This window comes from Hyperolius riggenbachi, chromosome 2 (assembly GCF_040937935.1).
Source record: "Hyperolius riggenbachi isolate aHypRig1 chromosome 2, aHypRig1.pri, whole genome shotgun sequence".
NCBI classification, from domain to species: Eukaryota; Metazoa; Chordata; class Amphibia; order Anura; family Hyperoliidae; genus Hyperolius; species Hyperolius riggenbachi.
Window position 1 is genome coordinate 474,420,484 of NC_090647.1, and position 24,017 is coordinate 474,444,500.

At 42.1% G+C, this 24,017-nt stretch overlaps 1 protein-coding gene across 6 annotated transcripts in view; it reads right to left on the minus strand.

Annotated features, from left to right (window-relative positions):
* SGSM2 (small G protein signaling modulator 2) overlaps positions 1 to 24,017 on the minus strand; it is a 470,219-nt gene that overhangs the window by 111,974 nt on the left and 334,228 nt on the right. For all 6 annotated transcript variants that reach the window (XM_068265983.1, XM_068265978.1, XM_068265979.1 and 3 more), the window contains one exon: positions 7,049 to 7,210. In XM_068265983.1, coding sequence (XP_068122084.1) covers positions 7,049 to 7,210 — 162 coding nt within the window. The remainder of the gene's footprint in view (positions 1 to 7,048; positions 7,211 to 24,017) is intronic.

The following is a 24,017-nucleotide window of genomic DNA, read 5'->3' on the forward strand; positions in this document are numbered from 1 at the left end:
CAAATGGTTCTCTGTACGGTGATAAGCCGAGCTATGAACGGCTGCATTCCCCCACAGGAGAGCAGCTTAGCGAGTGTGCTGCCGGCAAACTGGGAACATTTCTCTCTCAGTACAATGGACATCTCAAATCCTATACAAGCATAACTAAACAGAGGAGATTGTGTGTATGGATTCCTATATTTATCTGTTTATTAAAGTCCGCATGCATGAAAAAAAAAAGGCACAGGGGTTTGCCACTAGTAGAATTTCTCAAAAATTAGAGATATTCTACTCCTGGATTCTGATTGTAAAATATGGGTAATGTTTACTGATATTTTACTAGGGCTAAACCTAATCTTAGTCTCACACAGAAACCTCTCTGTACCGATGCCTAACCTTAGCCCCCACTAGTGGTGCCTAACCCTAAGACCCCCCTGGTGACACCTAACCCTACCCCCCCCCCCCGGCCTAAACCTTAACCCTAACCCTGTTTGCGGCAAATTACAAAAATGTGGACACCCCCAGAGGCACTGCTGCGGTTAGCAGCATAAAAGGTACATTTTGCCTTGGCTAAGACTTCCTAACTCAAGAGGGTACGGAGTGTTCCTTTAAGGTGGCCACACACAATACAATTAAATGATATCTATAGCTGATATCCCCTTTCGGATGAAAAAAATATTTACCTTTCTCCAATAGATAATCAGGGGGGTCTGTACGGCTGATATTGTGGTGAAACCCCTCCCACAGAGTGATGTCATGACCAAGGTCCTGACAGTTTGCTGTCTGTGAACCTCGTTGCATTGTGGGAAATAAGGTTGTTTTTTTCCAGCTGCCAAGCAAGCAATATATTTCTCTGTGCATAGAACTTTCAGTAACAAACATTCTGTATGGATCACCTGGCAGGTGTCACCACCAGTGATACACTTCAGAATGTAAATCAGAGAGAGGAAAGATTTTATAATGGGCAAACACTGGCTAAATAATCTATAAATGACTATTGTAAACAATAAGCAATGTTATTCATAATGTTATTTTCACTACAGTTCCTCTTTAACATCCTGTTTTTACAAATTAGCTGCTCTGCCTAGGCAGAGGAGATTCCTTAGCTGACCCAGCTGAGAGATCAAATTCCAGTGGTGACTAGTCACAAATGAGGGGGAATTAGACAGCTAAAATCTCTAAATACATAGAGGGTGCATTTCTCTCAGTTTTCCTTCTGTCCTGTCCACTTTAACACGCAGTTTTTTGCATACACTCTTTTGAGTCCAACAGGAAAATAGCGCTGTACAAGCGTTAACATTTTTAGAGCAGTAGTTAGTCTGTTGTGATATTAAGACACTGAAGGTGAGCATTTAAAAAAAAAAACAGCTGAATGATGAACATAATGCCGAATCTATTAGAATTTGAATACAGCAGAAACAGGTTGGAAGCTAAGTGTGAGTATCTAGGACTCAGCTGGAAGCCATCTGTTTATACATTAGCTACCTCCGTGGCTGGAGAGGAGAGAGGCCGTAATTCAGTATATTCTGCAGACTCTGCGTGAGACTTTCCCATTCCCCGCAGCTCAGGGCGGATAGATAAAATGGCTTGATGTGCTTATTCACAACGTATTCATTATACTGAAAACCAATCATATTCAGATTTTTGTATTATTTCAATGCAAACTACTAACTGGCTGGCAGCAAAAGCATTTCATTTGTTGTCTTGCTTGATTGAATAACTGTAATTATGTTATTGAAAAGAAGGTGTTACTTTTATCAAGGGTACGAGAAGGCAGCTGTTTCTGATGGATGCATACAGGCTACATTTAGCGGATTCTCATTGCTGATAGCAAACCCTTAGGGCGCGTTTCCACTTGAGCGGAAACCGCCGCGAATCTGCAGAGTTTCCTCGCAGGCGACTAGTGCGGGGAAACTCTGCCATATAGTGCAATGGTAACGCCGGCCAAATTGCTACCGCTAGCGATTCGGCCGGCTTTTCCATCCGAATCGGCGCGGGAGGCTGCGGATCTCATAGCTGTGCATGGCACGGCTGATGGGATTCCTCTGCTTTCCCTGCAGACCCAGAAGAGCTGGCTCGCTGTCGTCTCGCAGATGCGTACCGCTCAAGTGGAATCGCGCCCTTATTCTCTTCTGTCTTGCTAATTATTGCAATCTTTAAATATACACAGTGGGATGCGAAAGTTTAGGCAACGTTGTTAATCGTCATGATTTTCCTTTATAAATCATTGGTTGTTACGATATAAAATGACAGTTAAACATATCATATAGGAGACACACACAGTGATATTTGAGAAGGGAAATTAAGTTTATTGCATTTACAGAAAGTGCACAATAATTGTTTAAATAAAATTAGGCAGGTGCATAAATGTGGGCACTGTTGTCATTTTATTGATTCCAAAACCTTTAGAACTAATTATTGGAACTCAAATTGGCTTGGTAAGCTCAGTGACCCCTGACCTACATACACAGATGAATCCAATTATAAGAAAAAGTATTTAAGGGGGTCAATTGTAAGTTTCCCTCCTCTTTTAAATTTCTCTGAAGAGTAGCAGCTCTCATATGACCTGAAGACAAAAATTGTTCACCCTCACGGTTTAGGGGAAGGATACAGAAAGCTGTCTCAGAGATTTCAGCTGTCTGTTTCCACAGTTAGGAACATATTGAGAAAAGACCACAGGTTTAGTTCAAGGTGACAGACCAAGAAAAATCTCGGATAAACGGAAGTGACGAATGGTGAGAACAGTCAGAGTCAACCCACAGACCAGCACCAAAGCCCTACAACATCATCTTACTGTAGATGGAGTCACTGTGCATGGTTCAACCATTCTGCGCACCTTACACAAGGAGATGCTGTATTCAGAGGAAGTCTTCTCTCTGCCCACAGCACAAACAGAGCCGCTTGAGGTATGCTAAAGCACATTTGGACAAGCCAGCTTCATTTTGGAATAAGGTGCTGTGGACTGATGAAACTAAAATTGAGTTATTTGGGCATAACAAGGGGCATTATGCATGGAGGAAAAATAACACAGCATTTCAAGAAAAACACCTGCTTCCTACAGTAGCATATGGTGGTGGTTCCATCATGCTGTGGGGCTGTGTGGCCAGTGCAGGGACTGGGAATCTTTTCAAAGTTGAGGGATGCATGGATTCCACTCAGTATCAGTAGATTCTGGAGACCAATGTCCAGGAATCAGTGACAACGCTGAAGACAACGACCCTAAACACTGCTGAAAATCCACAGGCGTTCATGCAGAGGAACAAGTACAATGTTGTGGAATGGCCATCTCAGGCCCCAGACCTCAATATAATTGAAAATCTGTGGTGTGAGTTAAAGAGAGCTGTCCATGCTCGGAAGCCATTAAACCTGAATGAACTAGAGATATTTTGTAAAGAAGAATGGTCCAAAATACATTCAACCAGAATCCAGACTCTCATTGGAACCTACGGGAAGCGTTTAGAGGCTGTAATTTCTGGAGGAGGAGGATCTACTAAATATTAATTTAATTTATTTTTTGTGGTGCACAAATGTATGCACCTGTCTCATTTTGTTTAAACAATTATTGCGCACTTTCTGTAAATCCAATAAACTTCATTTCACTTCTCAAATATCACTGTGTGTGTCTCCTATATGATATATTTAACTGACATTTTTTATCATAACAACCAATGATTTATACAGGAAAATCATGACGATTAACAACATTGCCTAAACGTTCGCATCCCACTGTATATATATATATATATATATATATATATATATATATATATATATATATATATATATATATTACACAAAGTTAAAGTACTTGTTCCCATCCTTCTCCCTTCTGACACAATCTTACATGTAATGGCCTCAATTCACTAAGGCCCCTTTTCCACTACAGCGTTTGCGATTGCTTAATCGCAAAACCGCAAACCGCTAGTGATTTTAAAATCGCTACGGTTTGCTTTTTAACATAGGAATCGCGGTAGGTAATTTTCACTACCGCGAATCGTTTTTTTAATTGATCGGGATCGCGCCGCGGAACGATTTTTGCCGTGATTTTGCTATGCAGTGCATAGCATAGCAAAATCGCGATCGCAAACGTCGGCAAATCGCCGGGAATTTTTTTCTTTTGCTGAATCGCAATCGCTAGCGTTCAGCGCGAACGCTAGCGATTGCTAGTGGAAAAGGGCCCTAAGGGCAGTTTGACAAAATAATTTAGGTCTGTAAAATACTGCATTTGGTATTTTACCCATTTCAGCCAGTGGGGATTTTTCACCTTATGCATCAGAGCAATTTTCACCTCCCATTCATTCGCTAATAACTTTATCACTACTTGTCACAATTTATTGATCGGTATCTTGTTTTTTTTTTCCGCCACTAATTAGGCTTTCTTTGGGTGGTACATTTTGCTAAGAATTATTTTTTTATAAATGCATTTTAACAGGAGTATTAAGAAAAAATTGAAAAAAAATCATTTATTTCTCAGTTTTCAGCCATTATAGTTTTAAAATAATACATGCTACCATAATTAAAACCTATGTATTTTATTTGCCTGTTTGTCTCAGTTATTACACCATTTAAATTTTGTCCCAATCGCAATGTATGGCGCCAATATTTTATTTGTAAATAAAGGTGCATTTTTTCAGTTTTGCGTCCATCACTATTTACAAGCATATAATTTAAAAATTGTTCGTAGTATACCCCCTTCACATGCATATTTAAAAAGTTCAGACCCTTAGGTAACTATTTATGTTTTGTTTTTTTTAAATTGTAATTGTGTTGAGAAATAAACAGTTAATTTTTAATGTTATAATATGTGTAAAATGGTATGTAAAATGTTTGTAGATGTAGTTTTACTATTTGGCCACAAGATGGCCACCTTGAGTTCTTTATTCTCGTTGTGTTTCTTGCTAACCGGAAGCACAAAGAGGATGGGGAGAGAGCTTCAGTTTTTCTGCTGGGGACACGGATCGGTGATCGGGAACCATGTTCCCATTCACTGATCCCTGGGCTACTGGGGGACAGCACGGGGGCACAGGGGTGCGCCCACGATCGCGCACAGGAGCGCGCCGAAGCACGGCGAAGCGCTGCACCGCAGCAGAGCAGCCGCCTGGAAGTGAGGCTCACGTCCGGGCGGCTGAAATGTTTACACTCTTTTTTCCAAATTCACTAAAGATTTTTTGCATGATGTAGAAGTTTGGTAATTTACCGACCAAACATGCTTCAATTTGCTAAGCACTGCTCGGTAAGTGTCACTTACCAGCTGTCGAGCAGGTCAGCGGTCAGGCAGGCAGCTGTGTGTATGAGTTGGGGTTTTCTGTCCAGTGCATCCCTGGCATCTCTTTAGATGTGCTGCAGCCACTAGGAGGAGCTCTTCTGTATAAGAGTATACGATATTCACATGTAAAGGGATGCAGAAAAGCCTTATAACATGTTCCGCCTCCAAGGATATTGGACCAAATTAGGGTGAGAAGCAGGACTGTGTGGCCCTCCCTATTGGCTGCCTGGCTCTCCCTATCGTCTGTCTGCTACATCTGTCAATATGTTACTGCAAGGAGAGTGTGAGTTACCAGTTGGTCAGAGCTGGAGGTAAGTATCAAACACTTTTTCTTGATATACCGAATGCGTTAATCTTTGTGAATTGCAATTTCTTGACATCTCTTGAAGTATTTACTGCTCAAGTCAGTAATTTTGGTTTTCAGTGCAGTAATAGGTTTAGTAAATTGGCATTTGGCAAGGTGATCGGTAAAATCAGCTGTTCTCTGCATGATCAAATGCGGTAATGCTTAGTAAATTGAGGCCACAGTGTGGTAATTAATTTAAGACACCCGTCCCCATGAGTAACCAAGTGTGAGGCTTGCGGTGTGAAAAGTCTTGAGCCAAGAACACCCTCTAGAAGGGAAGTCAGCATTTAGAATCAGCCAATCTGAAAACGTCTGTTATTTTTTGTACTCAAGATTTAGCACCACTGTGCCACATGATCAATATGCAGAGGGCGGATGTCTTAAAGAGGAACTCCAGTGAAAATAATGTAATAAAAAAAGTGCTTAATTTTTACAATAATTATGTATAAATGATTTAGTCAGTGTTTGCCCATTGTAAAATTATTTTAAATCCCTGATTTACATTCTGACATTTATTACATCGTGACATTTTTACTGCTGGCAAGTGATGTAGCTGCTGCTTGCTGTTTTGGCAGTTGGAAACAGCTGTAAACAGCTATTTCCCACAATGCAACAGGGTTCACAGACAGGAAACTGCCAAGAGTATGTACTCAGATTTTTTTTGTGGGAGGAGTTTCACCACAATATCAGCCATACAGAGCCCCCTGATGGTCTGTTTGTGAAAAGGAATAGATTTCTCATGTAAAAGGGGGTATCAGCTACTGATAGGGATAAAGTTCAATTCTTGGTCTGAGTTTCTCTTTAAGCTCTCCTGGAGCTCCTCCAAAATCTAACAGTAACTCTAAGCCTACGATCACAGTGCCGGTTGAGTTACGTTCCATGTAACTGCAGGCATGCAATGGAACGGATCGGGAAAGCAGAGCTGCACGTAATTCGACTGTGTGTGCAGTCAATCAAAAGTATGCTTTACCGATTTGTTAACCTGCGTATTTTGCGGTAACACTCTGCATGCAGCGCGTCACCATGTTGCACTCCGTCATACTGTAATGCACACGCCGCACTGTGAACGTCACATAGGCTGTGCACTGCAGTGTGGCAAGCCATGTTACAAAGCGGCTTTTATGCAGCACTGCAACGCACCACTGCGGACGTGACCTAAGCCTAAACTGGGCTTCCCTGTTCCAAACCATGACTGACCTCCTAGCACTGTAAATCACCATCTCCAGTAAAGAACATCATATTCTCCCCTTCAGTTGAGGTGACTTACCTTACTGCCAGCTTGTGGTGATACACCTGGCCAGCTAGGGATCCTGGGAGCACTGGATGTCAAATAACAGGTACACATAGGGGGCATGGTACATTTTCAACCCTTAAGATAAATGTTTACTCCATACCACAGTTTCTCGTGTTCATTAACATCAATGATTATTGTCACTGGAGCACTTCTGAGTTCTTACCTGCAGTTATCCACAATGTACTGCACAATTTTATCCAGCACTTTTTCTATTAGCGCTGTGCGCACCCAAATGTGCTTCAGGGCTTGTGGGGTGAGTGTGACAGTCCTCCCGGTGGTGGAGCTTTGCCTTTTCAAGGACTCCTGGCCATTGGAGAAATTTTTCCTAGGAAAAGCAGAAGTTTGAAACAATTATTTCAATAGTCTATGGTTATAAATATTATTAAAATGTAACAGTACTTAATTTAAGAACCAGCCGATGTTCACCTGATCTGTGCTGCGTGGGCTCTCCAGCCCACAGCACAGATCAGATTTCAGCCAGGGCGACCAGACTTCCCCCCTTTTTTCCCCACTAGGGGGGTGTCCTGCTGGGGGGGGGTCTGATCGCCGCCGGCTGTTTTGGCAAAAATGCAAAATTACAGTTCCTGATTACGGTTACAATCTAAGTTAACTACGATTTTCCCCGGAATTTCACATTACGGTTTTGCATTGTAATTGTGAATGTATGATTATGCAAAATTCATGGTTATCACGAATTCAGACACTACAGACAGTTGAAAGATAAGCAGGGTAGCCAGGCAACTGATATTCTTCAAAAGGAAGTAATTATGGCAGCCTCCATATCCCTCTTAGGCCAGTTGTTCTTTAAGTATGGTTCACGTGAGACAGCATTAGTGATTTTTTCTTGGAATTAAAATACTGACGAGTTGCAAGCTATCAATAAGCTCATTTGCATAGACTGCTGTACTGGAAAACAGAAAGGAACTTCAAATAATTTCTTACAAGGGCCAGTATTATATGTACCAATGTTTATCTCATCATGTCACATGACACTTCAGGGGTGCTTAAACACAGAAATCTGGCACCCCGGACTTTAATGCAAAAGTTGGAGATTCCATCTAAATCAAATTTTTATAGAGCTTCTGTGTTCATTTGACAAATCTGGTAACTTTGTTCCTCCCTGGCACTAACATAACATGTAATAGTGTGGCATCAGATGACTATGAATAGCTCTATTTGGTGGGATAAGAAAATGCTAGAGCTGATCAATTTATCATACAAAAAATGCTCTTTGAAGGGAGAAGCACTTGACCGATTTGATGATTGATTTATCAGTCTCTAATTGGCTGGTCATGATCACGTGGTATTTTCCTTCAGCTTCCTGTGTTGGATAAACCAAAGAGAAGCAAGACATACAGTATGGGACCAACCACAGACGTGAAATCCATCATCTGATTTAGGCTCCCTGCACACTGCAAATCCGTTTTCCGATTCCGTTTCCGATTCCGATTCCGATTCCGTTTCCGATTTTCCTTGAATACATTCAACAGAAAAACGGATCAAAAAACGCAGCATGCAGTTAAGATTAAAAATCTGAATCGGAATCGGATGTAAAAACAGATTAAAAATCTGAATCTGAATCTGATTTGCTTGCAGTGTGCAAGAGGCCTTAATCGCCTCCATGCCCCTCCATAAAATCTCATAAACAGGAGTTTCTGCAGAATAAACTGATAATCTCTAGGAAGGACAAGATGAAATTTCCATCAGTACGCAGTTTGGCTTGTATTGAGCAGAACACGCTTTATCTGTTCCTATGACTTTTCATTATACAGTACTGGTTGTTTAGACAAAAGATAGCGCCACTGGCACGGCTCCAATACAGACAATAAGAAAGACACAAGCTTTATTTTTGTTAGTCTTCCTTTACTGTCTGTTTTCCATCTCCACATTTCAGAGCTCATTTAAACCTGGTAATAGCTGCTAATGCACTATAATGGCTCTCACTTGATCATGACATAATAGGTTCAAAGCTGGGTTCAAGTATCTGAGCGAGTTCTGTGAGTCTGCTAAGGGAGCAGATGGTCACCAACATGAATTGTGTTAGTTAACAATGCTAATATATTGAAGCGTGTTCCTGTGACAACAGCCCTGCATTGATATCCCTTGTGCCACCTTCTTTTTTCTTTTTCTTTTTTTTAATAATTTAATTTTATTGGAAGAAAAGGAATGCATCCACAAAAAAACAAAAAACAATAAGATACCATCAACATTAATCTCCATTTTCTCCCACATTCCTATTAACAAAAAACATATCAAACAAAAGACAACCCCTCCTCTCCTTCTATATTAAAAATCTCATATTAGTCAACAAAACTGAGAAATCATCCCGCTCTTCAATAACAAAAATCACAATTTCCCAAAAAGAGGCTCCTCCCCTACACCCTCATCATAATTCCATACTCAGCCGAGTTCTGAAACACAAACCAACTATCCCATTAATTATTAAACACCTCCAGTCTATCCTGCCGAAAAGCAACCTGATTCTCTGCATCCTTCAATATATTAACTGTTCCCACCCAATCCCGACATCTCCACTTAACTGGAATCAAACTTTTAGCTGCAATCAATAATTGGGGAACCAACGATTTCTTATAGCGACTAATAGAATAACGTTTCAGTATCCTTCATCAAATTAGAAAGAAATGCTATAATGAAAAAAGTGCCCCAAGGGCAGGGGCGTTGCTAGGATCCTAAGAGATTTGGGGCTTTTTTGGGCTCTCCAGACGGAAAATGGGTGCGGCCATGCACCATAATGTGGATGTGGTCATGGGTGAAGCCAAATTTACATGAAACTTGAACTTAACAGCAGTCTAAGTAGGTCTGCCCAGCAAAATGTTGGATAAAGCCCCCCTCTCCATTAATACAAAAAAAAAAAATGCAGCATATCATCCTATATAATAATAGCTAAGTGTCCCTGCGTCATCCTGTCCCTGTAATCGGGTGTTGCGCTACTGCGCATGTGCAGGACGGACAGCCGTTGGGACAGGAGGACGAGATCAGGGAGCCGGGGCGGACGGGTGTCCGCTTGCGTGTCCGCTGCGGACAAGTGCGCGGGTGGCGGACAGGTATGTGCGCATGTGCACTGACTGGTGGCGGTGGCAGCATGAAAAAACCTACTAGTATACGTTCATCTGTGCTGGCTGGTCTGACTTTCTGCTGGGCAGGCTGGCCTGTTGCCATGCGCCCACGAGCCTCCCATTGAGGCACCACAACTCATAGCATGCCCCATAGGAGAGCCACAGTTCCCTGGATGTCCCCATAAAGGCATCACAGCACCCAGCATGGCACCACAGCACCCAGCATGCCCACATAGAGGCACCACAGCACCCAGTATAACCCCAATTGATGCACCACAGCTCCCAACATGCCCGCTATTGAGGCACCACAGCTAGGGTGTTCTTACCTCAGGACTCAGTAGGGGGAAGCTCCTGGCTCCTAAAGAGGCTTCTCTCGTCCTCCACCGCAGGCCCACTCCAGTGTTGGGTCCCCCGTAAAAAGAGGTCAGCTCACTCAAGCGCACTTTCTGTGTAAAAAGCCGGGCGGTATCAGTTCCGCACTACAGAGCAGTTGATATCTGTCTGCACCTGAGCAGTAGCTATTCCGCCAGAGCCTGGGCAGGATGAAGCTAGTGCACATGTGCAGGGAGGCCCAGCACTGAAACAGGCTGACGTATGAGGATGGGGAAGCCTCTTTAGGATCCAATGGCTTCCCCCTCCTGAGGTAAGTATTCATTTTTTTTTCTTTTATAAAGCTCACAGGTTAACTTTGAGGAAAAACTGTAGTGAAAATAACATAAGGCATACAATTGCTTGTTGTTTTTTTGCAACATTCATTTATAAATTGTTTAGTCAGTGTTTGCCCATTGTAAGAACTTTCCTCACCCCGATTTACATTCTGAAATTTATCCCATGGTGACATCTTTAGTCTTGTCAGGAGATCTCAGTGCAACATATATTTTCTGAACAGTAGAAAATATACCTGGTCTCCCACAATGCTCTGGGAAGAGGATTCTGCATAGCTAAACATCACTAGGAGGGCGGGGCTACATACCAATATACAGCTATATATACAGTAGATATAGGAAGTAAAGTAAAAGTAAAAGTAGAAGGCTGCGCATCCCTGACCCAATACTGTACAATTGAATGGTTAATCGCTGTGGCGCACACCGCCCCCCCCCCCCCCCTCCTGGACTGAAATGTACGCCCGCATCCAAACAATGCAATACTGGTCTATGGAGAAATTTTAGCTTCCATCATAGTTTTGCATGCAACAATATAATTACTGGACATCTGCACCAACGTTGAGGTAAATCTCCAGAGCAGATGTCCTAACACTAAACTGACCTAAGTTAAAAGCAAATGTCTTTACCCTGGGAGCAGCTACGCTAAAATGTGTAACTTACATTCAATACAGACAGCAAAAAACAAAGCAAGCGCTCACCAACATGGGCTGCATCCGAATGACTCATCTCATATGCACCGCTTATATAGCGCAAATACACACTCAGCAATCAGACAGATGCTGTCTGTATTGAATGTAAGTTACACATTTTAGCGTAGCTGCTCCCAGGGTAAAGACATTTGCTTTTAACTTAGGTTAGGTAGTGTTAGGACATCTGCTCTGGAGATTTACCTCAACGTTGGTGCAGATGTCCAGTATATTATATTTTTGCATGCAAAACTATGATGGAAGCTAAAATTTCTCCATAGACCAGTATTGCATTGTTTGCATGCGGGCGTACATTTCAGTCCAGGGGGGGCGGTGTGTGCCACAGCGATTAACCATTCAATTGTACAGTATTGGGTCAGGGATGCGCAGCCTTCTACTTTTACTTTGTTTCCATAATTCTGTAACTACCCGGCTAGCAGCACCCATTGTGCTATCCTGTTTTGCATGGTAAGTATTTAGTTATGCATATGTTTTGCATCTGTCTGATTGCTGAGTGTGTATTTGAGCTATATAAGCGGTGCATATGAGGTGATAAGTCATTAGGATGCAGCCCATGTTGGTGAGCGCTTGCTTTGTTTTTTGCTGTCTGTATTGAATGTAAGTTACACATTTTAGCGTAGCTGCTCACAGGGTAAAGACATTTGCTTTTAACTTAGGTTAGTTAGTGTTAGGACATCTGCTCTGGAGATTTACCTCAACGTTGGTGCAGATGTCCAGTATATTATATTTTTGCATGCAAAACTATGATTGAAGCTAAAATTTCTCCATAGACCAGTATTGCATTGTTTGGATGCGGGCGTACATTTCAGTCCAGGGGGGGAGGTGTGCGCCACAGCGATTAACCATTCAATTGTACAGTATTGGGTCAGGGATGCGCAGCCTTCTACTTTTACTTTGTTTCCATACTTCTGTAACTACCAGGCTAGCAGCACCCATTGTGCTATCCTGTTTTGCATGGTAAGTATTTAGTTATGCATATGTTTTGCATCTGTCTGATTGCTGAGTGTGTATTTGAGCTATATAAGCGGTGCATATGAGGTGATGAGTCATTCGGATGCAGCCCATGTTGGTGAGATATAGGAAGTGTTTCTGATGTTGAAACCAAGAAAACTACCATAAAACTGTCCTGAATAATTTACTACATTCTACAACGTGTCACTACAGTGCCTCCTTAATTGTTTTTTATTTGTTTGATTATTTTGTTAATGAAACGTCCTGCTTACAGTACCTAGTAATTAGAGATGGGCCGACTATCAAAGTTTGGGTTTCCAAATTTCAAATCCGAATCTCCGCAAAAGTTTGTGAATCTGGCTAATCTGCCAATCTCCATAAACTTCAATGGGCAGGAGAATTTTAAAACCTACAAAGACTGTTTTTGGCCACAAAAGTGTTGGAAAAGTTGTTTCAAGGGGCCTAACACCTGGACGGCGGCATGCCGGAGGGGGATCCATGGCAAAAGTCCCACCAAAGATCACAGAGTTGACGCAGAGTCGTGTTTTAATCGCTAAAGGGCAGAAATAACATTACACTCCTAAATGGGTGGAATGAAGTGCTTTAAAACGTGTGTACATGTAGATCAGGTAGTATAAGGGTTATGCCCGCCTTACACTGACAGCCGAAACACTGCGTTTAATGCACCGCAGTCCGCAAACAACCGCAAAGACCTTTCGTGATTACGTCAGGTGAGCATATCTTTGTTTTTACCAGTTGACACCTCCAGGACATAAATATTAGTCTTCTTGGCAGCAATCTTTGTGTAGTGGTGTGTAGTGGCCGCCGTGCTTGTGCGCACAATCGTGGGAGTGCAGATGATTGTGGTTTACCAGCCTCTATGGTCAGGCTGAGGTAGTTCAATGACAGTTAAGTGACCAAAAAAACACTGATTCCGCACTGAGGCCTTATACTAGATGCCAGTAGTGATGGTGAAGGATTATTGGGTTAGGGTCGGCGCACTACTAGAACCAGCAGCACAGACCTGTCTCCAATAGCACTGAAGTCTTATACAGGGGCCAGTAGTGGATACTAGATACCAGAAGTGGTGTGAAGAATTACTGGTTTATGGTCAGTGTACTACTAGGACCAGCAGACCTGTCTCCTAAAGTACCGAGGTTTTACATAGGGCCAGTGGATACTAGATGCCAAGAGTGTTGTGAAGGTGGGTCATGGTCGGTACACTACTAGGAGCAGAAGACCTGTCTCCAACAGCCAACTTGTGCACTAGCCACAGAAGTGCAAAACAACAGCAAGCAAAACAATGTATCAGCCCGAAGAAGGGCTTAGCTGTTCAGGACAATGTGGTAGCAGCAAGAATCTGCACTGAGGACACAGAACACAGGCCTACCTAACTCTCTCCTTGTAACAACACACTGTCCCTCATCTGCCTAGTACAGAAGCTACTGCAAAATGGCTTCTGTGCTGGCTTTCTGATAGGTGGTGGTGTGTGTGTGTGTGGGTGTGTGTGTGTGTGTGTGGAGGGGGGGGTGTCAAGGTGGGAGGGATAGCTGATTGGTTGCCATGCGCCTGCTGACTGTGAGGTAAGGTGTCAAAGTTTAGCTCAATGATGATGTATAGGGGGCGGATCAAACATGCCATGTATTCGCCTGAGGGGGCAATTGCAAACACCCCTTGCTCGCTGTTAAAAATTTGCCTGGCGAATAGTTCGGCCGATCTCTACTAGTATACATACTATTCTTTCTAAAAACTGGCAATTTCATCAGAGGAAATGGTTGCCCAGTTGTGATCTATGCCAATGTTAAATAATTCCGAGTTAATGTAGAATCATGCAGATTTATGCCTCTTGGAAAAGGACAAAAATAAAATCTAAATGGGATTTGATTGATCCATTTTCAAGTTGCATAAATTTGTATAATTCTGCATCAACATAGGTTTATTAGATTATTGTGGATCATCCCTAATTCTGGAGTGTTAAAGTGGTATTATACTCAAATTTCATCTATAGTCTAAACCATTAAACAAAGTATAAAATGACCCGCTCATACCATCTGACTGGTTTTCAATGGTTAAAACTCCATCTTTTCATTTCATTTAGCTGCTAATTGATAAGCCTGCCTTTGCCGTATAGAGTTATCAGATTGTGCTGGTAGTGTATGTAATATGTGTACAAAGCAGAAAGGTTTCCGCTGTACTCAGGGGGAAGCAGAGAACGTTGCCCTATAGCTGGCAATGGTATCAGTTAGCTTTAGATGCAAATATGCATATAAAAGACATCAGAGCAACCTCATAGTGTTTCATATTCTTTTTTTTACTGTGTTTAATTGGTTCGGGACTGCAGATAGTCAAAACTATGGTACACTTATGGTTTCTTAAGCATAATATGGTTTTAATGCAGGGTGGCTCCCGAGCTCGGGACGCAATAATGCTCCCCTCACCAGCACAGATCTCCACTGTCTAAAGAAGGCGGAGCTCCGTACATCTGTCATGAGCAGTTTTCATTGGCTCCTGACCTCCTGATCACTGTGAGCCAATCAAGTGCAAAATTGAAAAAAACGTCTCTGGTCCTTAAAGGGGCCAAAACCTGCCATCCAAATGTTTTAGAGGGAAAACATTTTTTTGAGTATAATCAGACTTGAGGATAGAGGTGAGCATGTTTTCCTTTTACAATTTATTGAGGGTGTAATGCCCGTGTTCTACTTTAAACATAGGGCTGATCAGTGATGCCAAGCAACCAGGAAAGCCAGTAGAACCTTGGCCTCTCCTCTTTTTACTTCCTAGTTTACTGCTGTGGACCATTCTGCTTTATGCTGAGTGATGGAGCCCTCACCGCGGCTGACACAGTCAATTTGGATTTATAACCATGCTGAGGATAAGGATATTGCAGCCGTAGGATGAGATCTGACTTAATGGCTGATTTCTAAGCTAATAATGCATTTCTTCTTGCATACATGAGCATTCATATCAATATACTCATACGGTCGACAGCAAAACGGATTAGAAACCTCCATTTACTAATAAGTATTAATCATTTTCAGGAGTATAAAACAATATATTTCACTTAGTAAATGTTATTTACACATAACAGAATACACAGTGTTAGCTTTGCAAAAACAGCAAAAGATCAGTATATTGCATGCAAACATCATATAATGCAGGTTTTTAAAGCAAACGTCATTACGGTTCTTATTCTGGTGTTTATTTACTGTACTAATACAAACCATTGTTTACATAAATGTATATACAGGGGTTGGACAAAATAATGGAAACACCCAACATTTTGCCATCATAATCTTTGAACATGTTTTTAAGTAAACAAAACTTGACATATGTTAAAAAAAAATGTTTTGTTTATTATTTTTGTTATTTGACATGTTTAATTAAAATAATTGTTTTTTTTTTTTACAGATATTTAAACCAAAGTTGATTATAATTTATAAAAATGGCAGATCTCTCAGACTTTCAAAGAGGCCAAATTGTTGGTGCTGGTGCTACCGTAACAGAAACTGCCCGAATGCTTGGCATTTCAAGAGGTACTGTATCAAAAGTAATGACTGCCTTTGAAAGAGAAGGAAAAACATCCTTGGCAAAGCACAGATGTGGCCGAAAGTCGAAGTTGTCTGAGAGAGACAGTCAGACTCTAAATCGAATTGTTAGAAAAGCTTGCAAGACCACGGCTCCTAAAATCACTGCAGAGCTGAATAAACACCTACAGAACCCAGTTTCCACAAAAACTGTTCGTCGGGAGCTGCACAAATCTGGATTCCATGGAAGATCTGCAATTAGAAAACCTCTGCTCTCAAAGACAAATGTTTCAAAGCATTTAGAGTGGTGTTGAAACCACCAGAATTGGTCCCTCGAGCAGTGGAAAAATGTGATTCTCTCTGACTAATCATTGTTTACCTTATTTCCGACCTCCGGCCGAGTGTACGTTTGGAGACAGCCGAAAGAAACATTTCATCCAGACTGCCTTCTCCCAACTGTAAAACATGGCGGGGGTTCTGTGATGATCTGGGGTGCTAATTCATGGAAATCCGCCGGGCCAATGATTTCCCTTCATGGAAGAATTAACAGCCGACACAATTTATGAATTTTGGGCGACCAAGTTCATCCTATGGTAATAGAACTGTTTCTGAAGGGGAATGCCATCTTTCGCGATGATAATGCCCCAATCCCTACAGCTAGAATTGTTAAAGAATGGCACGAGGAACATTATAATCCCCAGATCTCAACATTATTGAGCATTTATGGTTGTTATTAGAGATTCAAGTAAGAAGTCGATTTCCGCCGCCATCGTCTCTAAAAGAACTGAAGAATGGCCTAAAATTCCTTTGGAAACAATTCACAATTTGTATGAATCAATACCTCAGAGAATTGAGGATGTAATTGCCGCAAAAGGTGGACCTACACCATATTAAAATATATTTTGTTGATTTTCAAGGTGTTTCCATTATTTTGTCCAACCCCTGTAAATGGGAGCATCAGTCTGCTATCGTGCCATTATCAGTTCTAGACTTACAAAAAGACTAAAGTGTCCCTCCAACCTTTAGCTGTGCACAATATCCATACCTGACCTTAGTAAATCTCCTAATTCCTGGAAATGCCAATATTTTACCTTCTACTTTGTGCAGCAAGTTGATCCATGCAAAACAACGCACTGTGAGGAGTATGATCAGCCTGAGGCAAATTTCTTCTAGAAATCTGTTTAGAATAAATTGTGTATTTTAGTTAACGGGGCAGCTTTTCAAAATAGGAAATTTGGGTGCTGCAGGTGCCAGGGAAGATTGGAGTGCTGCCAAAGCTGCTAATCGTGGCTAATAATATGTGCACCTGTGGCAGTGTCTGAACTTCCCTGGCACCCGATAAAATACAAACTGTGGTGAAGGCTGCAGTTTGTATGTTCTTTTCATGGATACTTGCATCAAAACAGGTAAAAGGGCGCCAGAGACACCCTGGTAAAATGAGTGTGGTCCTAAGCAGGGCTGTGGAGTCAGTACAAAAATCATCCGACTCTAACTCCAACTCCTCAGTTTATGAAACCGCCGACTCCAACCCCAGGTACCCAAAATTGCTCCAACTCCTCGACTCCGACTCCTTTGTCTAATTCTTACCACGGCTGTGGATTTGGTACAAAAACCAACCAACTCCGACTCCCTACTCAGACTCCTCAGTTTATGAAACCACAGACTCTGACTCCCACTCCAACTTCAGGTACCCAAAATTGCTCCAACTCCGACTCCACAGCCCTGGTCATAAGCGCATATGCTATGAAAGCTGCAGTTTTCATAGCATGCTGCCCTGGCTATTAACATAGACACCATGGCATTGCCCAAATTGTTGGCAGATAGGGTTAGGTGTAGACGGGGATCTGATGGCTTTATGGTTAGGTACTAGAGGGGGTGTAGTCCCTTAGAATTAGGCATTGGTGGGAGGGTTCTTAGTGTTAGGCATTAATGGGGGGGTCTTAGGGATAGGCAATGCTGGGGGGGTCTTTAGGGTTAGGCACAATCAGGGGGAATCGGTTAAGGTTAGGCTTTGAGAGGAAGGGCTAATGTGTAGTCAAGGTAAGGTTGGGTCATAGTAAAAATATTGGTAAAGATAATCAATATGTTACTAATATCATGGTACCCTTTTTACATGTACTTGGGTACCCCTCAGGTGCTGCATTATTTCCTCCCACATTCCAAATACATACACTGGTAGGTTAAATGGCTTCCTGCTTAGCCTGAGTTAGGGACATTACACCAATAAGGGAAAGTTGGTAGCATCAGTTTCAGCACTGTAGAAAATATGCCCTAGCTATATACACTAAATGTAAAATAACAATAATAATGATTTGGAGATAACAATTACTGCTAAATTGTGCTAATGAAATGTACCAAGATCAGTTCCTGAGTATAGGCTCGCTTTTAGATGATATCGTTTTTAAACACAAAGAGATTACTCTGCAACGGTCTACCAACCCACTTTAGCACAGATATGTTTAATAGCCGTGAGGTGTTGCGCTCCAGTTTTCTCACAATGCAATTTAATCTTCTTGTAGCAGCTTCAGGCTTTCAGTCAGCCAATCATTAGATTTTAATAAGATGAGGTACTTAATCACACACTGAGGAAATCTTGCAAATTCTAGGAAAGAAGCATTTGTTAGAGTTGAAATGAATGAGTTTTTGTAGGTTGCTGGAGAGAAAATAACTACTGACAGGCCTTTATTGCACAACCTATGCACTCTGTGGCTATAGGGCTACTCCCTTAGGTTTTAGTGCAATTAAAAAAGAACTATGAGAGAAGCTATAAAAAAGTATCAATTTTAGTTATATTAGTTATGTATATAGGTTAATGCACTTCATTGAAAATAATTTTTCCTCTGTGTATCGCTTGCTTTGAAACACTGCTGAAAACGTAGTCATTAACAACTAACCTCCCTTACACTCTGATACTAAACCTCCTACTAACCTGCTAACATGTAACTTAGCTAATAACCCTAACCCATATTCACCACCATCATCTTGCTGACCGGTGTTGAACTGAAAGTGCACAGTCAGAATAATATCAGGAGCCAGCATCAGTTTAATGCCTGTGTCCAAATAAGATGATGGGCGGCCAAGTTATTTGATTATCCGCATAATCTACTGTAGTGCCACACCTGTGCCCAAACCATGCAGAGCCAAAACCAAACTGCTTTCTCTGTATAAACTATATCAATGTATTGTCCATGAAGCTAGTAATCAAGTAATCTGTTCTCTAGTTGTCTGTTGAACAATCTAGGTAGGACATCAGCAAAAAAACTCTGCAGCTGACAACTTCCAATGCTAGGCACACACCATACAATTTTCTGGCAGATTTGCCTGCCAAATCGATTATTTCCAACATGTCCGAACTGAATTTCGATCGATTTTTCGATATTCCAATATTTTTGTAATAGTTTTTCATATCATTTATTTATCGATTTTCATAGAACTAAATGAAAATCGATTGAAGAAATTATTAAAAAAATGATTGGAAAATAGAATAATTGATTGAAATTCAAATCGGACATGTTGGAAATAATCGATCTAGCAGGTAAATCTGCCAGAAAATTGTATGGTGTGTACCTAGCATGAAGAACATTTTTTTATTATGCTATTTTTATTCCTATTCAGTGTTAAATCCAATAACACTTCATAGAGTCATGTATGTTTAGAGTAGAGAAAAACACTGTGCTACCTATTTACCTAATTGGAGGTGCTGGAAGCCAAGGTGCTGGAAACTGTGGTATGGATGAAGTCCGCACTCTCCCAGGTTAAAGAAGTCCAAAAACATTATTTACGAATCACAGATAGTAATCAATCTTATTGGCTAAGGAAACATATATTCCCTTTCACCAATTAGTGCTGCAGCAGATTGTGCCGAAGGTGTTCACAGGAACAAGCCCAGTCATGCATAGCTGTGCTTTAGCTGCAAGATGTATATCTACGTCCTTGTGGCTTAGATGCAGTCACAGAGGATGTAGATATACTGTAGTGGTGGATAAAATGGTTAAGGCTGCTTATGTTAGATCGGCAGTACCAGCAGCAACGTGCAGTGAATGAGTACCTTTGGGCACTGGCTAGTAGGACAGTCTTTGGGGAGATGGGTTTTTACCCAAGACAAAGGGTGCTCATATGCGACGCCTGCAGATTGATGCATCCTCTAAGGCACCAGTGATATTATGCCGTACATCTTTTTGCTGGCGCATGTCATGTGATGTGACCTTGACCATGCCAAGGATGAGTGGGAGCGCTATGGCAAATTGGAGAGGGGGCTATGTTATCATCTGCTGTACCTGGGGACAGGAAGGAGTCTGCAGAGGAGTCCGAGGAGGAGGATGCTGGCTTTGTTGAGGAAGAGCAAAAGGAGCAGACCTACCTGGGCAAATAAGCAAATGTCTGCTCAGTACTGTGCTGATCATTTGGTTGCTGTCATAATGTGAATTATTATGAGAATTACATCTATTGTGCTCAGTGATTGATTTGGGCACTGGTGATAGCCTTCAAGAACAGGGCAAACTGCTGCTAAGGGTGATGTGCCAGTCATATCCTGGGGGAGGAAATTAGCTGGGATCAGACACGCAGATGCACATGCATCCCCACTGAGTTGCGGAGCTCTGTAAACAACCTGCCAGCCGAGATCGCGGTTGGCAGGCTGAAATGCCAAAAGTAGTCGTACAAAGATGCGATCTAGTGCAGCTCTGTCACTGAGCTGTCCCCAGGAGAGGATCACAAACGATTGTCTATGAGAGGCAATCGCGTGGATTGGCTATCAGGGGACAGAAAATGGGGAAAAAATGCAGATCGCAGCAGCAATCAGATGCCACCATCAGAAAGCTCTGTTAGTGGCAAGAAAAGGGGGCAAGATTCATTAGTGTGCTAAGCTGTATGACTGTGCAGCGAACTGTTAAAGCTGCAAAAATGGCCTGGTCACTAGGGGGTGTAAGCCTGTGGTCCTCAACTGGTTAATAGTAATCTTTAATACTTCACGTGGCTACGCACTGATGCATTCAGTCAAAACATAAAAGAACATTTCAACTTCTGAATCCAAATAAATTAATTTCAGTTGTTAAAGGTATTTCAATCATTGTGAAAAAATGTTTTTAAGCTGATAGTAACATCATTCATTAGTCTATTGATCATTTTAATTATTCACTCCGCGTTATATTGAATTTTCCAGCCTCCGTGATGACACAGAACTTTTTAGGCATCTGAGAGGTTTCATCAGCGGGACTCCCGCAGCGAAATATTAATCAGAATAGAGACATCAGTAGATGTCGTGGCTTCATCTCCGTAGGGTGCCAGATGTGCCTTTGATGACTATATATATATATATCATTTTCATTTTAAATTAAGTCCAACTGATAAATATTTTAACCTACCGTAACTTTGAGAAGCGGAAGTTGAAGTAAATGTACCCAAATTGAGCTTGAGAATTAAGTCAAATAACTTTTCTGCCTAAATAAAATAAGGTCATTTTGTGAAATCATATTTCTATAACTTTGTTATATGGATGAAGGGTGTGTTGCTACTATGCACTTTGCTTTGCGCTCCGTTGCTGCATGTGAATGGACTGTCATAGATTTGGCATGTTCTCATCTCAGGATCTTAAAGGACCATTATCGGGAAAAAGTAGCCAATTAAAATCTGACAGAACCGACAGGTTTTGGGTCAGTCAATCTCCTCATAGGGGATTCTCAGGGTTTTTCTTGTTTTCAACAGCGTTTCCTGAACAGCAGTTGCAAAGTCTAATTGATAAAATAGTGTGTAAGTGAGCAGGGATGCTCAAAAAACGTATTCAGATTTCATCCTGCTAATTAAATCACCTGTGTGGGTGGGTGAGGGGGTGTTAATCTTACCCATCAGACTTCTTCTTTGATCCGTCCTTCAGCGCCTCCCACAATGCGTTCCAAGCCGCGGTCACGTGATTACAAACACTTCCTCCTTCCGGCTTGAAGGAGGAAGTGTTTGTAGTCACGTGACGCACTTGGAACGCATTGTGGGAGGCGCCGAAGGACGGATCAAAGAATATGTCTGATGGGTAAGATTAACCCCCTCTAGCCACAGGTGATTTAATTACCTGGATGAAATCCGAATATAACCTATTTGAATGTCATCCGGTGATCATCACTGCGAGTAGGGAGGCTGGCTGGTATCTTACTTATGTTGGCAGTTAAACTGCTGTTCAGGAAATGCTGTTGAAAACAAAAAAAAAACCCTGAGAATACCCCTTGAGGAGATGGACTGGCCCAAAACCTGTCGGTTCTGTCAGATTTTAACTGCCTACTTTTTTTTTTTTGCGATAGTGGTCCTTTACTAAATGTCTGCTTCACGCCAATTTGCATGACTACGGCAGCACCAGGAATGCCTAATGCCATGTGGCGTGCTATCCTGGGGCGTGTTTTTCAGGGGATCTTGCACCGATGTGCGCGCATCCTAGCTTGAATGACGGAGCTCCACCATCAGTCTCCCAGCGGCGATCGTTGCTAGAGACTGTTAGACGCCGAAAGCGACCATCTATTTAACCCATACAGCGATGCGATCTATGGCAGCGCTGTACTTGGGACAGCCGGGTGACACGGTTGTCCCCTTTGGAGGCAGGGAAGTGATCCGCTGTCATAGGCTAAAACCTATGACAGCTGAACGTGCTGATTGGCTGGCGAAGGAAGGAAGGGCGGGGATTAAAAAAAATAGGCATTTTTATTTAACAAGAAAACAAAAAATATTTATATAAAAATAAATAAACATCCCAGCAGGGATCACAGCCCACCAACAGAAAGCTCTGTTGGTGGGCAGAAAAAAAGGGGGGGGGGGGAATCACTTGTGTACTGAGTTGTACAGCCCTGCAGCAAGGTCTTAAAGCTGCAGTGGCCTTAATTGTAAAAAATTAGCCTGGTCACTAGGGGAATGTAAGCCCAGGGTCCTCGAGTAGTTAAAGAGAACCCGAGGTATTTTTTTTTTTGGAGGGGGAAGGGGGCAGATGGGACACAGAGACATGTTCTCTGCCTCATGACATGCATCTGTGTCCCCACACCGCCGATCTCTGCCCCCCTACCGCCGCGGTATAGCCCCCTCAAGGTTAGTGACAATATTTATCACTATGTCGGAGGTAAACATGTGGGAGAGAGATTCCCTGTTCAAAATGCCCACCAGCGGCGTTCCTGCAGGGTTTCCGGAGCTTCCATTGTGCTGCTCTCTCTCCCTGGCCACGCCCTCTGCCACTCCCCGCCTCACTGCATGCTGTGAATGAGAGAATGAATCTTTAATTCCAGCATTGTGACCCAGAGGTCACGAAAGTGAAAGTGGGCCATTGCGGCCCACAGGAGCAGCGGGGAACGGTGGGTCTGGTAGCTACCTGATCCGCACAGCCCCCTGGATCAGGTAGCCTAGCTTATTTTTTTCATTTCATGAGCTCACCTCAGGCTCTCTTTAAAGGAAACCTGAACTGGCATTCCCACCGATGGACACACGGGCGAGCCAAGCCGCTGCAAGCAAGAAAACGGACCCAGAGGATGCCGAGGAACCTCACGGACTACGGGGGGGAGGGGGGCGAGGGTATTGGAGGCTGGAGCAAGCCCCAGGCAAGTTCAGAAATACATTTTTGATGTCAGTTCAGGCTATCTTAATGGAGCATGTTATCCTAACACAACTTTCTACAGTGGATAACGTGTGAAAATATGTATGTTACATAAAAACTGCCCGTGGTACAAAAATAAAATCCGCAATTTAATGTGCAAGGGCCCATATGCACTTACCCTTTTCTCCTTAGTTTTCTCTTGGATATTTTTTAAAATGGCCAATAAAATGCAATTTAAACCACTAGCAATCAAGGAAATGCTGAAAATAATTTTTATAGTACTTTTTGGTACTTTCTTTGTTGCAAAGTGCTGAAAAGTTATATTAAATAGAAGATGAAACATTATCTGAGGATAAAACTCAGGAGGACAATAAGTTAATTGCATAGGGGCAAAAGTGTGCATTGTGTTATGCCCGAGTTGTGGTGCGGTTGTTATGCAATACATATAGGCCCATATGCAATGAACTGTTTTCCTGAGTTTTCTCGTAGGAGATACTTTTTCAACTTCTATTTGAAATAACTTTTCAGCACTTGCCATTTGAAAAAGTACTATTGAAATTACTTTGAGTATTTTCTTGCTTGCTGATGGTTTAAAAGACATTCTATTGACAAGTTTGAAAGTATCACCTACGAGAAAACTCAGTAGAAAA